Raw genomic sequence first — 11563 nt, 5'->3', positions numbered from 1 at the left:
TCTTCGGTTGCGGACTGCGGGTGCATTGCATTCACGACGAAACAATTTTTTATTTCTTAAAGGGACCAGTCACCATAATAAACGTGTACGAAACCAGAATCATAAACTTATATCAAAATATTTTGATACAAGACTGATTAGTTTGTTTGCTTCATTATTCATTCATAAAAATTGGCAATGTAAGTGTTTGATATAACTCGCAAACAGTCCCTTTAGCTCTGTTTCTAATTGTTAACTGTTTGTTTTTATATTTGTAAACGTAGAGTTAGAGGAAGCGGAAGGTGTAGTTTAGTTTGCTTGGAACGGGATACAGCCCAGATGCATATGCAGTTCATGCAGAATAGTTGCATCAATGATGCAGCCCAGATGCAGATGCAGTTCATGCAGAATAGTTGTATCAATGATACAGCGCAGATGATGGAGATGCAGTTTATGAAGAATAGTTGCATCAATGATACAGCCCTGATGCAGATGCAGTTCATGCATAATAGTTGCATCAATGATACAGCCCAGATGCATATGCAGTTCATGCATAATAGTTGCATCAATGATACAGCCCAGATGATGCAGATGCAGTTTATGAAGAATATTTGCATCAATGATACAGCCCTGATACAGATACAGTTTACGGAGAATATTTACACCAATGAGACAGCCGGCCCTGGTGCAGATGCATTTTATGTAGAATATTTGCATTAATGATACAGTCCTCATGCAGATACAGTTAATGTAGAATATTGTCATCAATGATACAGTTCTCATGCAGATACAGTTTATGTAGAATATTGTCATCAATGATACAGTTCTCAAACAGATACAGTTTATGTAGACTATTTGCATTAATGATACAGTCCTCATGCAGATACAGTTTATAAAGAATACTTGCACTAATGATACAGTCCTCATGCAGATACAGTTTATGTAGAATACTTGCATTAATGAATAATGATACAGTCCTCATGCAGATGCATTATATGTAGCATATTTGCATTAATGATACAGTCCTGATGCAGATGCAGTATATGTAGAATATTTGCATTAATGATACAATCCTCATGCAGATACAGTTTATGTAGAATATTTGCATTAATGATACAGTCCTCATGCAGATACAGTTTATGTAAAATATTTTCATCAATGATGCCACATTAGTTCGATCCGTTCGTTAACGGTTTATTATATAAACATAACAGGCAACCCTGTTAGTACCTATTCGACAAATAACTGAACGTTAACAATTGACGGTTATATTCATTTGTTATATTCATTCATTCGTTACCAGAATGTTTACAATCAGGGTAATTGTTACATTTTCTTTACAAAATGTCCCTCCTACTGAACATCTGACATACTGACAGTCCAACAGTTCTATGATAAACAGTCCTACAGACTACAGCTCCATAATAAACAGTCCAATAGTTTTATGATAAGCAGTCCAAAAGTTCTATGATAAACAGTCCTAAAGTTCTATGATAAACAGTCCTAAAGTTCTATGATAAACAGTCCTAAAGTTCTATGATAAACAGTCCAAAAGTTCTATGATAAACAGTCCTAAAGTTCTATGATAAACAGTCCTAAAGTTCTATGATAAACAGTCCTAAATTTCTATAATAAACAGTCCTACAGCTCCATAATAAACAGTCCCAAAGTTCTATGTTAAACAGTCCTAAAGTTCTATGATAAACAGTCCTAAAGTTCTATGCTAAACAGTCCCAAAATTCTATCATAAACAGTCCCAAAGTTCTATGCTAAACAGTCCCTAAGTTTTATGATAGACAGTCCTAAATTTCTATAATAAACAGTCCTACAGCTCCATAAAACACAGTTCCAAAGTTCTATGATAAACAGTCCTAAAGTTCCATGATAAACAGTCCTAAAGTTCTATGATAAACAGTCCTAAAGTTCTATGATAATCAGTCCTAAAGTTCTGTGATAAACAGTTCTACAATTTAATAATAACCTGTCCTAGAGATTAATCATAAACAGTCCTAAAGCTTAATCATAAACAGCTCTACAGATCTATGATAAACAGTTCTACAGTTCTTTGATAAAAAGTTCTACAGTTCAATATTAAACTGTCCTAAAACTTAATTATAAACAGTTCTACAGATCTATGATAAACAGTTCTACTGTTCTACAGCTCTTTGATGAAAAGTTCTAATGTTCAATATTAAACTGTCCTGAAGCTTAATTTTAAAAGGTTCTACAGCTTTTTAGATAAACATTCATGAAGTTCTATGATGAACAGTTCTAAGTTCTCTAATGAACAGTTCAACAGTTCTATGATAAACAGTTATACAATTCTATGATAAAGAGTTCTACAGTTCTATGATGAACAGCTTCCTAAAGTTCTTTGCCAAACAGTTCAGTTGTGCAATAATAAACTGCCCGTCCTAAAAACTATGTTAACCGTCATACAGTTCTATGATAAACAGGCCTAAATTTCTATGATCAACAGTCAATCTAACAGTTTCACGATAAAAACAATTGTAAAGCTCTATGATTAATAGTTCTACAGTTCTATGATAAGCAGGCTTAAAGTTCTATGATAAAATTCCCATAACGTTCTATGATAAAATTCCTATAAAGTTATATGATAAAATTCCTATAAAGTTCTATGATAAAATTCCTATAAAGTTCTATGATAAAATTCCTATAAAGTTCTATGACAAAATTCCTATAATGTTCTATGATAAAATTCCTATAAAGTTCTATGATAAAATTCCTGTAAAGTTCTATGATAAAATTCCTATAAAGTTCTATGATAAAATTCCTATAAAGTTCTCTGATTAACAAGTCCTCAAGTTCTATATGATGAGCCGTTCTATGATAAAAAGTGCTACAGTCCCGTAATAAGGGTTCACACTGTATATCTAGAAGGTCAATTAGGAAGGGGGGGGGGGCGAGAGGGGTAGGGATAATCTTCAATTAATTTCATTGTTTAATTGAATCCTCCTCTTTTAAAGCCTAAGGAAGAGAATGGACAAAAGGAGAGGACACAGTTGGATACCGGGCTCAAGCAAGGGATAGATATTCTTCACAGTTTTTAGGAGAAATTAATCTTTAATGCAGATTAATAAAGTCAGAATTTCAAAAATGAAAATGATTAAAGAAATTTCTTTTTTTTGAAAATATGTTTATCAGTTGTTCTATGATGTAAACTCCACAGAACTGTCATTAGGTGGAAAACTAACATAGCCAACCTTGAAGGTATATTCTATAGATAATGGGAGGGGGAGGGGGGTGGAATATCATGGAGAATATGAAAAAACTAAATAAAATAAATGCATTTCTTAAAATTCATAATTTCAATTTTAGCTGAAACACTCTGGTATATTGAAGACGATCTAGTCTAATTTATACAATTATCCATGATAAGCCAGGAGCTGCCGACTAAAGCATTGTAGATCTATTGTTCAACCCAATCCTGTTTAGTTCTTAAAAATAGTTTTTAGTGATAGTGTTCATCCAATGAAAAGAGAATAATCGATATATACACTGATACAGAGCGTCCAACATCATATTAGATTATCTCCTAAAGCTTTCACGCAAAAATATGCACATAATTCTCAAACACCTAAGTAAACCGTATTTACTACATGCAAATTTTTATATGAGCTTTATTCAATTTTCTAAAATTCTTTTCAATTTTTAAACATCAATTTCGCAATATTAAGGCGTAATTTCGCTTAATTTCTACAAAGTAATTTTACCAAATTTTGTAATGATTACGTGTAATTATAGTGAATCTTCAATTTCGCGAAATTACAGCGTAATTTTGCATAATTTCTACTAAGTAATTTCGCGAAATTTTGTAATGATTATGCGTAATTAGTGTAACTTCAATTTTGCGAAATTACGGTGTAATTTTGCATAATTTCTACAAAGTAGTTTCGGGAAATTTTGTAATAATTACTCCTAATAAGTGAAACTTCAATTTGAAAGTATTATAATTATCCAATCAGATTGGACATGGTTGTAGCGCACATATCCTTACACATATTTTACCGCTGTATATTAATTTTTGAGTATTAATATGTACTTTACTAACTACGAAATGGATTTGTATTACATAATTTGTGCGTAATTATGCCTCGATTACACGAAACTAGACTTTCTTTTATATGCGTAATTAACACGTATTTTCGTGTAATGTTCCACTGTAAGTGAATGACAGTGTTGCACGTTATTACGCGTTATTACGCATAACGTAAATACGACTGTAAACTCTACACCCTGTACATCAAAGTACAGGGTGTCCCACATCATATTAGACCGAGAACGGGTCTAAATTACGATTTTCGGGACTAATCAGAAAATTTCATCAGAATGAATCATTTTGAAAATAAAATAAGGCTTATATAAGAATTTTCTTGCGGAAAATGATAAGTTTTTCGAGTACTAAGGGTTCATTTTGCAGTTTTAACGATTGGAGATAATCTAATATGATATGGGACGCTCTGTATAAAAGATTGTTTACTTCAAATCCATGATGGATTGGGATGCTGCAACCACAATAAGGCTCGGGGGATGATGCAGTTATTGATCGAAGATTAGATGATTGAGTATTCTGATCAATATTCTTAGGTCAGTGCAATTTATATTTTGAATTTAAAATGCATGTTTAAAGTGATTGGGTGGGTGGGCCGGGGGGGTGGGTGGATCATGTCCTCTCTGGAAAGGTTTTGGAGGGTTAAAAAGAGACGAAGAATGGAGACGGAAACATTAAAGATGGGAAGTGGTGGTGGAAGCGATGTAAAAGGGGGTATATACATAAAAATAGATAGGATTGATAGGGATCATGGATCATATACAATTAATTCATATCTTATAGATATTTGTTTTGATCCAGACTGATAATAAACTATCACATGGCTGGACTAAGTAGGCCCATTATCGTAACGACACGACATGTCATATTTCTACATAAGGTTTTTGACCACCATCTAATCGCCACCGCTTGTTGCATGAAACACCAATCCAGGTGTTAAAAGTTTTACAATTTTTAAAGAAATACATTAAATTTGAACATAAAACATGAAATCTATGAATTTAGTCTATTTGTTAAGGTTTTGTATTTCTTATCCACAGGATCCTTAAAAAACACTGAAGATAGATGTTGTCTAATTGGTTGTGTACTCCAGTTGTATGTACACAATGGAACTCGTTGTAGAAAATACCGCATGTTCTAGCCTTTAAAAGATATCTGTATTCTCATTACTTCTAATTTTGATACTTATAATCTTTCAATAAATGGTATGGGAAAGCGAGGAGAAAAATCATGTCTGTGCGTATGTTTAAAAGTTGTATTAATTTTAAATTTTTAATTGTTTTAATTAATAAAAAGTTTTAAAATTTTAAGGAAAGAATGAAAGGAAGCCTGGGGAGGTCATTAAACGTGTTTCAAAATTTTAAGGAAAGAATGATGAGATCCTGTTATTTAGATTTTTATCGTATTCTAGAAAACGTTAGATCATGTTATGATGAGAGAGTAGAATAGAACTGATCTCTGATCCCACACCCCTTAAACTAAACATGATATAGCAGCCGTATTTTAGGATGGACCAAACCAAACTAAACCGTTCAGGGAAATTGTAAGAATTTCAATTGGTATTTCGTGACTGGAGAATTTCTTGAATTTTGCATTTACTGCTTGAATTTACGATTGTTGGAAACTTTATACATGTTACATACACACTTTTCAGGGTCCCTTCTCTACATACACACTTTTCAGGGGCCCTTCTCTACATACACACTTTTCAGGGGCCCTTCTCTACATACACACTTTTCAGGGGCCCTTCTCTACATACACACTTTTCAGGGGCCCTTCTCTACATACACACTTTTCAGGGGCCCTTCTCTACATACACACTTTTCAGGGGCCCTTCTCTACATACACACTTTTCAGGGGCCCTTCTCTACATACACACTTTTCAGGGGCCCTTCTNGGTGGAGGCTAATATTGTGCTCTATAGACTGTACAGTGTACAGAGAACATTTATACGACATAAATTGTCCGACGCGAAAAGCAAATATATCCGGATACATATCAGAAATAAGAAATGTAAAACTAATTTTTTTTCCTCTCAATACATATTAAGTAAGCGGTATTACATATTACGTGACCTAAAGGGGTGTGTTAAAGATTTAATTTTTCAGAGGGTAGAAGAAGAACACATTTCTGAATACTCAATTCATTTTAAAAATTTCTAACACCAGTAGATTATAAGATTTTAGACCACATTTTAGTTTTTTGCAAACACATTTGAACATCAATTGTTGGTAATAAAGTTTTTTTCTTATTTATTCACTTTAATTTAGAACTGATAGTCTGAAATGAGTGTGTAGAGATATGTGTATAATTCTGACTGATTAGCGTAGATAAAACTCGACGTTTACAAGAATAATAATGTTGAACTTTAAACTTTTTCAGATTGTATCTTCCCTTACATAATCTAAACCTGAAGCAGGCGTATACAGAAATTTGTTCAGGGAGGGGGGCTTAATCTTTTCTGACATTCTTTAACTATATAGCCATATCAATAACCATATCTGAAGCCATAGCTATAACCATAGCCAAATTCACAGCTATAGCCATAGTCAAAGTCATTTGATTGCTATTTTGTATTTTAATTTAGCTGACTTAACTAATTGACTTAATTGTGAAATAATAAGTAATCATCAGAAATTTCATTTAATCAAAAATGGCCTTGGGGTTCATTAAGAAAGAAAAGGACAAAAACTGTAAAATACAATTCTTTTCTTATCTCTATGCCACAATAATTAATCAAAAAATACCTTTAATCCTATTTTCTTCTCGTCTAATCTCTATACCAGGATATCTTAGTATACATACAATCCCTTTATCCCTGTCTCCTTTATTCTACAAAGCTTTTAGTTAACAAACCCTTTAAACATATCTCCTTTATTATTCTACATGCCAAGAAAGCTTTTAGTAAACAAACCCTTTAAACCTGTCTCCTTTATTCTACATGCCAAGAAAGCTTTCAGTAAACAAACCCTTTAAACCTGTCTCCTTTATTCTGCATGCCAAGAAAGCTTTAAGTAGACAAACCCTTTAAACCTGTCTCCTTTATTCTACATGCCAAGAAAGCTTTAAGTAAACAAACTCTTTAAACCTGTCTCCTTTATTCTACATGCCAAGAAAGCTTTCAGTAAACAAACCCTTTAAACCTGTCTCCTTTATTCAACATGCCAAGAAATGATTTTAATAAACAACCCCTTTCAACCTGTCTCATGTATTCTACATGCCAAGAAAGATTTTAGAAAACAAACCCTTTAAACCTGTCTCCTGTATTCTACATGCCAAGAAATGATTTAGTAAACAAACCCTTTAAACCTGTCTCCTACACGCCAAGATTAGTAAATAAATTTGCTGGCCATTGCATACCAAACATTTTTGCAGTCAACCAGATGTTTTTGCAGACAAACAGACATTTTTGCAGACACCCATCCTTGCAATTTTATCAACAAACCATTATTGAAGTCTGTAGGAGACAAGGAAACGAGGAACAGCATGAAAGATACAACCAAAAACAATTGACAAATCAAACACTGTTAGAATTGTGGTTTGCGCTTTACAGGGGGGGGAGGTAGTTATCTTTAAAAACTGGAATAGAAAAGAGAATATAGGGGTTGATTGAGATTTTAAAAATCTCATTTTGAAATATTCGAAATGATCGTATTTAATAAGTTCCTGTGTAACCTACAGAAATAACTTTAACCGGAAGTTGAACTCTAGTTTCGGAAATAGAATATTGGAAATTTTGTAATTTTGTTTAAACAAGCATAAATAGCTAGCAGGGAGGTTGAGAGAGGAGGGGAAGGAGGTGATAGGTTAAGGGAGGGAAGTAAAATCTAACGTTTTGTTTAGTTTTGTATAATGAGAGGTTGCGTGATCCTGTCTTAAGAAGAATTCCCAAGAATTCTTTATTTATTATTGTTTTATTCTTCTTTCACATCTAATCATTCCATGATAGCTATATTCTCTAAATATGTAAATTCCTCTTATTTCTGACTTATACTCCAGAATTATCTTTAACATTTTGTTAATGTTTATTCACGTTGATTTAACATGATAAATTGAAATCTCAATTATAACTCTTTAAAAAAGAGCTTGAGATTTGAGAAAAAAAAACATAAATTTCGAACAACTAATAGGCAACCAAATAAATCTATAGGAGCCTTTCTCTTATTTTCTGTGCTGGTATTTCCCCTTTCTTAATTTCTTTCTTGTCCTTCCTCATTTTCTTAGTTTCCTAAGTTTCACCTTTGTTTTTAAGTTTCACTATGATCATAGTTAATTTTCATCCAAATATGGGGATATTTTTAGATCATACTAATATATTTATATCAGTATATAGCAGGGTTTAAGCAAAGAAAAGGTGCCAATTTTACAGTTTCTCCTTGTTTACTTGTTAACTTGTAATTGGGAAAAAAGATTTTTTGAAACCAAAACTTCAGTAGAAAAGTCGTCTTCATTGTATTGATATAAACGCAGACCACTCTACGATATCAATAAATTATGTCAGTTTTACCGATTTTTTTTACAATGAGACCCTTACTGTAGAAAACGAAAACGACATTTAAGCAATACTACAGGGTTACCTAAAGGGTGTCCCAAAATACATGGGAATTCAGTGACGAATTCGATATCGTCTTTTCAAATAATTCTTTGATTTAGTATAGTGATACCTACTGAGAAAGCTGTAATCTGTAAGAGTTTCGTCTGCTATGTTTACATTTTGTTTGTTTATGTTTTGACTGCATACGGTTGTACTTAGTAAAACAAGAAAATTACAGTATACAAACAGAGTAAACTTGTCCGTATTCACTGTTCATCTTGCGGAGACATTATAGACACATCTTTACAGTCTTTTACCCTTTTCATAAAATAAACTCTAGCAGACATAATAATATTATGGCTTTTGAAATTAGGTATTACAATGCTAATTCATAACAAAGACGATATCGAATTCGTCACTGAATTCCCATGTTTTTTGGGACACCCTGTATATAGGATGAGACTTCAGAGAAGATTGTATACGGAATTTACACTGTTTGTTACCTTACAAATATAGCTACCCCTGCTGTTGTAAACAAGTCCCTAGAAGACTATATCGCCGTATTTTGATACAGTATGTTCCCTAGACTATCCATTTCAATTTCGATTTTTTAAAGCTGTTAAACAAACTTTATAAAATGAATTAGGTGAATAAAAAACGTCATTTGTTTTATAGTTATAACGGAAAGTCATCGTTTGTAAAGTGAAAGGCAAAGAGTCTATGTGAAATGATCATTGGTCAATAATGAAACCAGCCTATTTCATAATTTGGTTTTCTTTTAATATTAATTTTAGATTTTCTATCCCAGGGCCCAAAAGGTTATATAGCATAAATATGTGAAGTACACCTGCAGTATGGAAACAGTACAACAAAATGGCCGTTTTACACTTTTTTCTAGTAAATTCCCCTCTTATATATATTCTATTCTCTTTGGAAAAATGTCTCCGTAGATGCTGTGTATTCTGTACTTTTGATTATTTGAAATCATACATTTTTTGTGCCTTACTGTAATATACGTGTATATTAGAGGTAATAATGCTGAAGTAAGTCTAATCTGCGTCAAAGTTCAAGCTAATAAACATATGCAGTACACACTGCACATTCCTGGATATGCAATGTGCATTGTGTATACATTTTTCAGCAAACACGTGATTTATCTTGCAGTGTATCATCTTTTGAAGTTTTAACCATTATCTCTTAGAATAACTATGATGTGGGGGGAGCTCTAAATACTATGAATGTCCATCAAACTAATTACACAAATCTCACAATAAGAACTTAGAGATGATCATGCTTCAAGTTTTTATATTTCCAGAATTCAAAATATACAAAAATCAACCAAAGACATCATTATTTATTCTATCTAAGTCGCTTTGCCTGTCTCAGATTTCGTCTGAAATAAAGGTTATATTTTTCTATTCCATCTGGCGTCTTATACATAGAGAATAGAATATATAGAGAGGAATTTACTAGAAAAAAGTGTAAAACGGCCATTTTGTTGTACTGTTTCCATACTGCAGGTGTACTATACACTTTGAACTCCCTTTCAGGCTGAAAGGGACTGAAAAAATTCATACCGAGAGATTCTTTTAATTCCTCTTTATATATTCTATTCTCTATGGTCTTAAATGATAAAAATATCCTTCGGTGGGTTCTATGTACAATGTACAATGTACATGTGCTTTCAGGTATATGAAACTATTTTTCTGCCAATACAAAGTGTGCAAAATTTCTTTGCAAACATTTAGCATATGCTTCCAAGTAAACTAGTCTGAATAAAGATTATGTAAAGCTTGGCAGAAGGAAAAAGACATTAAGGCAGTATATATGAGGATTCAGGCAGCATGGTGTGTAAAAGTGTTGAATAAAAATTCGAAATCCTTGCAGGTCAAAATGGGGAAGGGGCGCGGTTGATGCCCCCCCCCCCCCGTAGAAAAGAGTTAACGATAAAACGGTAAAATAAAAACTTCTAAATGCTCTTTTTAAAACAGAACTTTTCACGATTTTCAAAACAACTCCGCACATGGTGTTCAAGTAAAAATGGACAATTATGATTTTTTATCTTCTTTAATTCATATTTTTTTCTATTTATGCAGCTGCCTTTGTAAAGCTAAAAAATTTAAAGAGAATGTTTTTTTTTAATCACAACATAAAGTAAAATTTAACCAATACGATTAGATATTTAAAATTCAATTCAAGTTCCATAAAAATATGCAATAACATTGTTATAACACCCAATATTATGAAATTATAGGTAGTAAGTTAAAAAAAAATCTTAAATTAAATAAAATCTAAAATATTGAAGAAAAAATGTTGAACCTGATACTCTCTCCAATCATATCAGTGCTGAGGACAAAATCATGAATAGGGTACGTCGAGGGTAGGTTATACCATTCATCCCTCCACCATCCAGTTACATTTCTAGATAGATAGATAGATAGATAGATAGATAGATAGATAGATAGATAGATAGATAGATAGATAGATAGATAGATAGATAGATCGATAGATAGATAGATAGATAGATAGATAGATAGATAGATAGATAGATAGATTTTCAAAAATAAAGTGTTAAATCTAAATGAATAAAACCTGTTGACTGCATCCGCCATTTCTCTTAGTCCACTCCATCTTAGATTAAAATTCTTTCATTTTTAATAAATTAATTTCTTTTTCGGGAATTATAAGCGAACACCACCCAACAAAAAGAGTTGCCATTTATACCCCATTTCAACAAATATATAGACCAGGAACGCCCAACTCAGATATACGCAAATTGTGTACTGTACACTGTGGGAGGAATGTAAACAAATCCAGTGCCCCCACAGCAGTTGAAGAGAAAGGATTAAACACTGATAAACAGAGTGATGTTACAGTCAAAAACAAAAGAAACTAGTTAATATATTAAGTTAGTGCGGATACAAATTATTTATTTAAATATGATTTTTGGGTTTCAGATCAATATGGAAAATTTATTC

The 11563-nt window shown here is 32.4% G+C and overlaps 1 protein-coding gene across 1 annotated transcript in view; it reads right to left on the bottom strand.

Moving 5' to 3' along the window:
• Positions 1-9873: 9873 nt before the first annotated feature.
• LOC111707405 (uncharacterized) overlaps positions 9874-11563 on the bottom strand; it is a 4766-nt gene continuing 3076 nt past the window's right edge. Inside the window, exons 6-8 of the mRNA XM_023480509.1 lie at positions 11178-11216; positions 10905-11006; positions 9874-9978 (exon numbers count right to left, since the gene is read on the bottom strand). Of these exons, the coding sequence (XP_023336277.1) occupies positions 9945-9978; positions 10905-11006; positions 11178-11216 (175 nt within the window). The 3' untranslated portion in view covers positions 9874-9944. The remainder of the gene's footprint in view (positions 9979-10904; positions 11007-11177; positions 11217-11563) is intronic.

Source organism: Eurytemora carolleeae, unplaced genomic scaffold (genome assembly GCF_000591075.1).
Source record: "Eurytemora carolleeae unplaced genomic scaffold, Eaff_2.0 scaffold272, whole genome shotgun sequence".
NCBI classification, from domain to species: domain Eukaryota; kingdom Metazoa; phylum Arthropoda; class Copepoda; order Calanoida; family Temoridae; genus Eurytemora; species Eurytemora carolleeae.
Note: the sequence above shows the minus strand (reverse complement) of the source record. Positions and strands in the feature narration are given on the sequence as shown.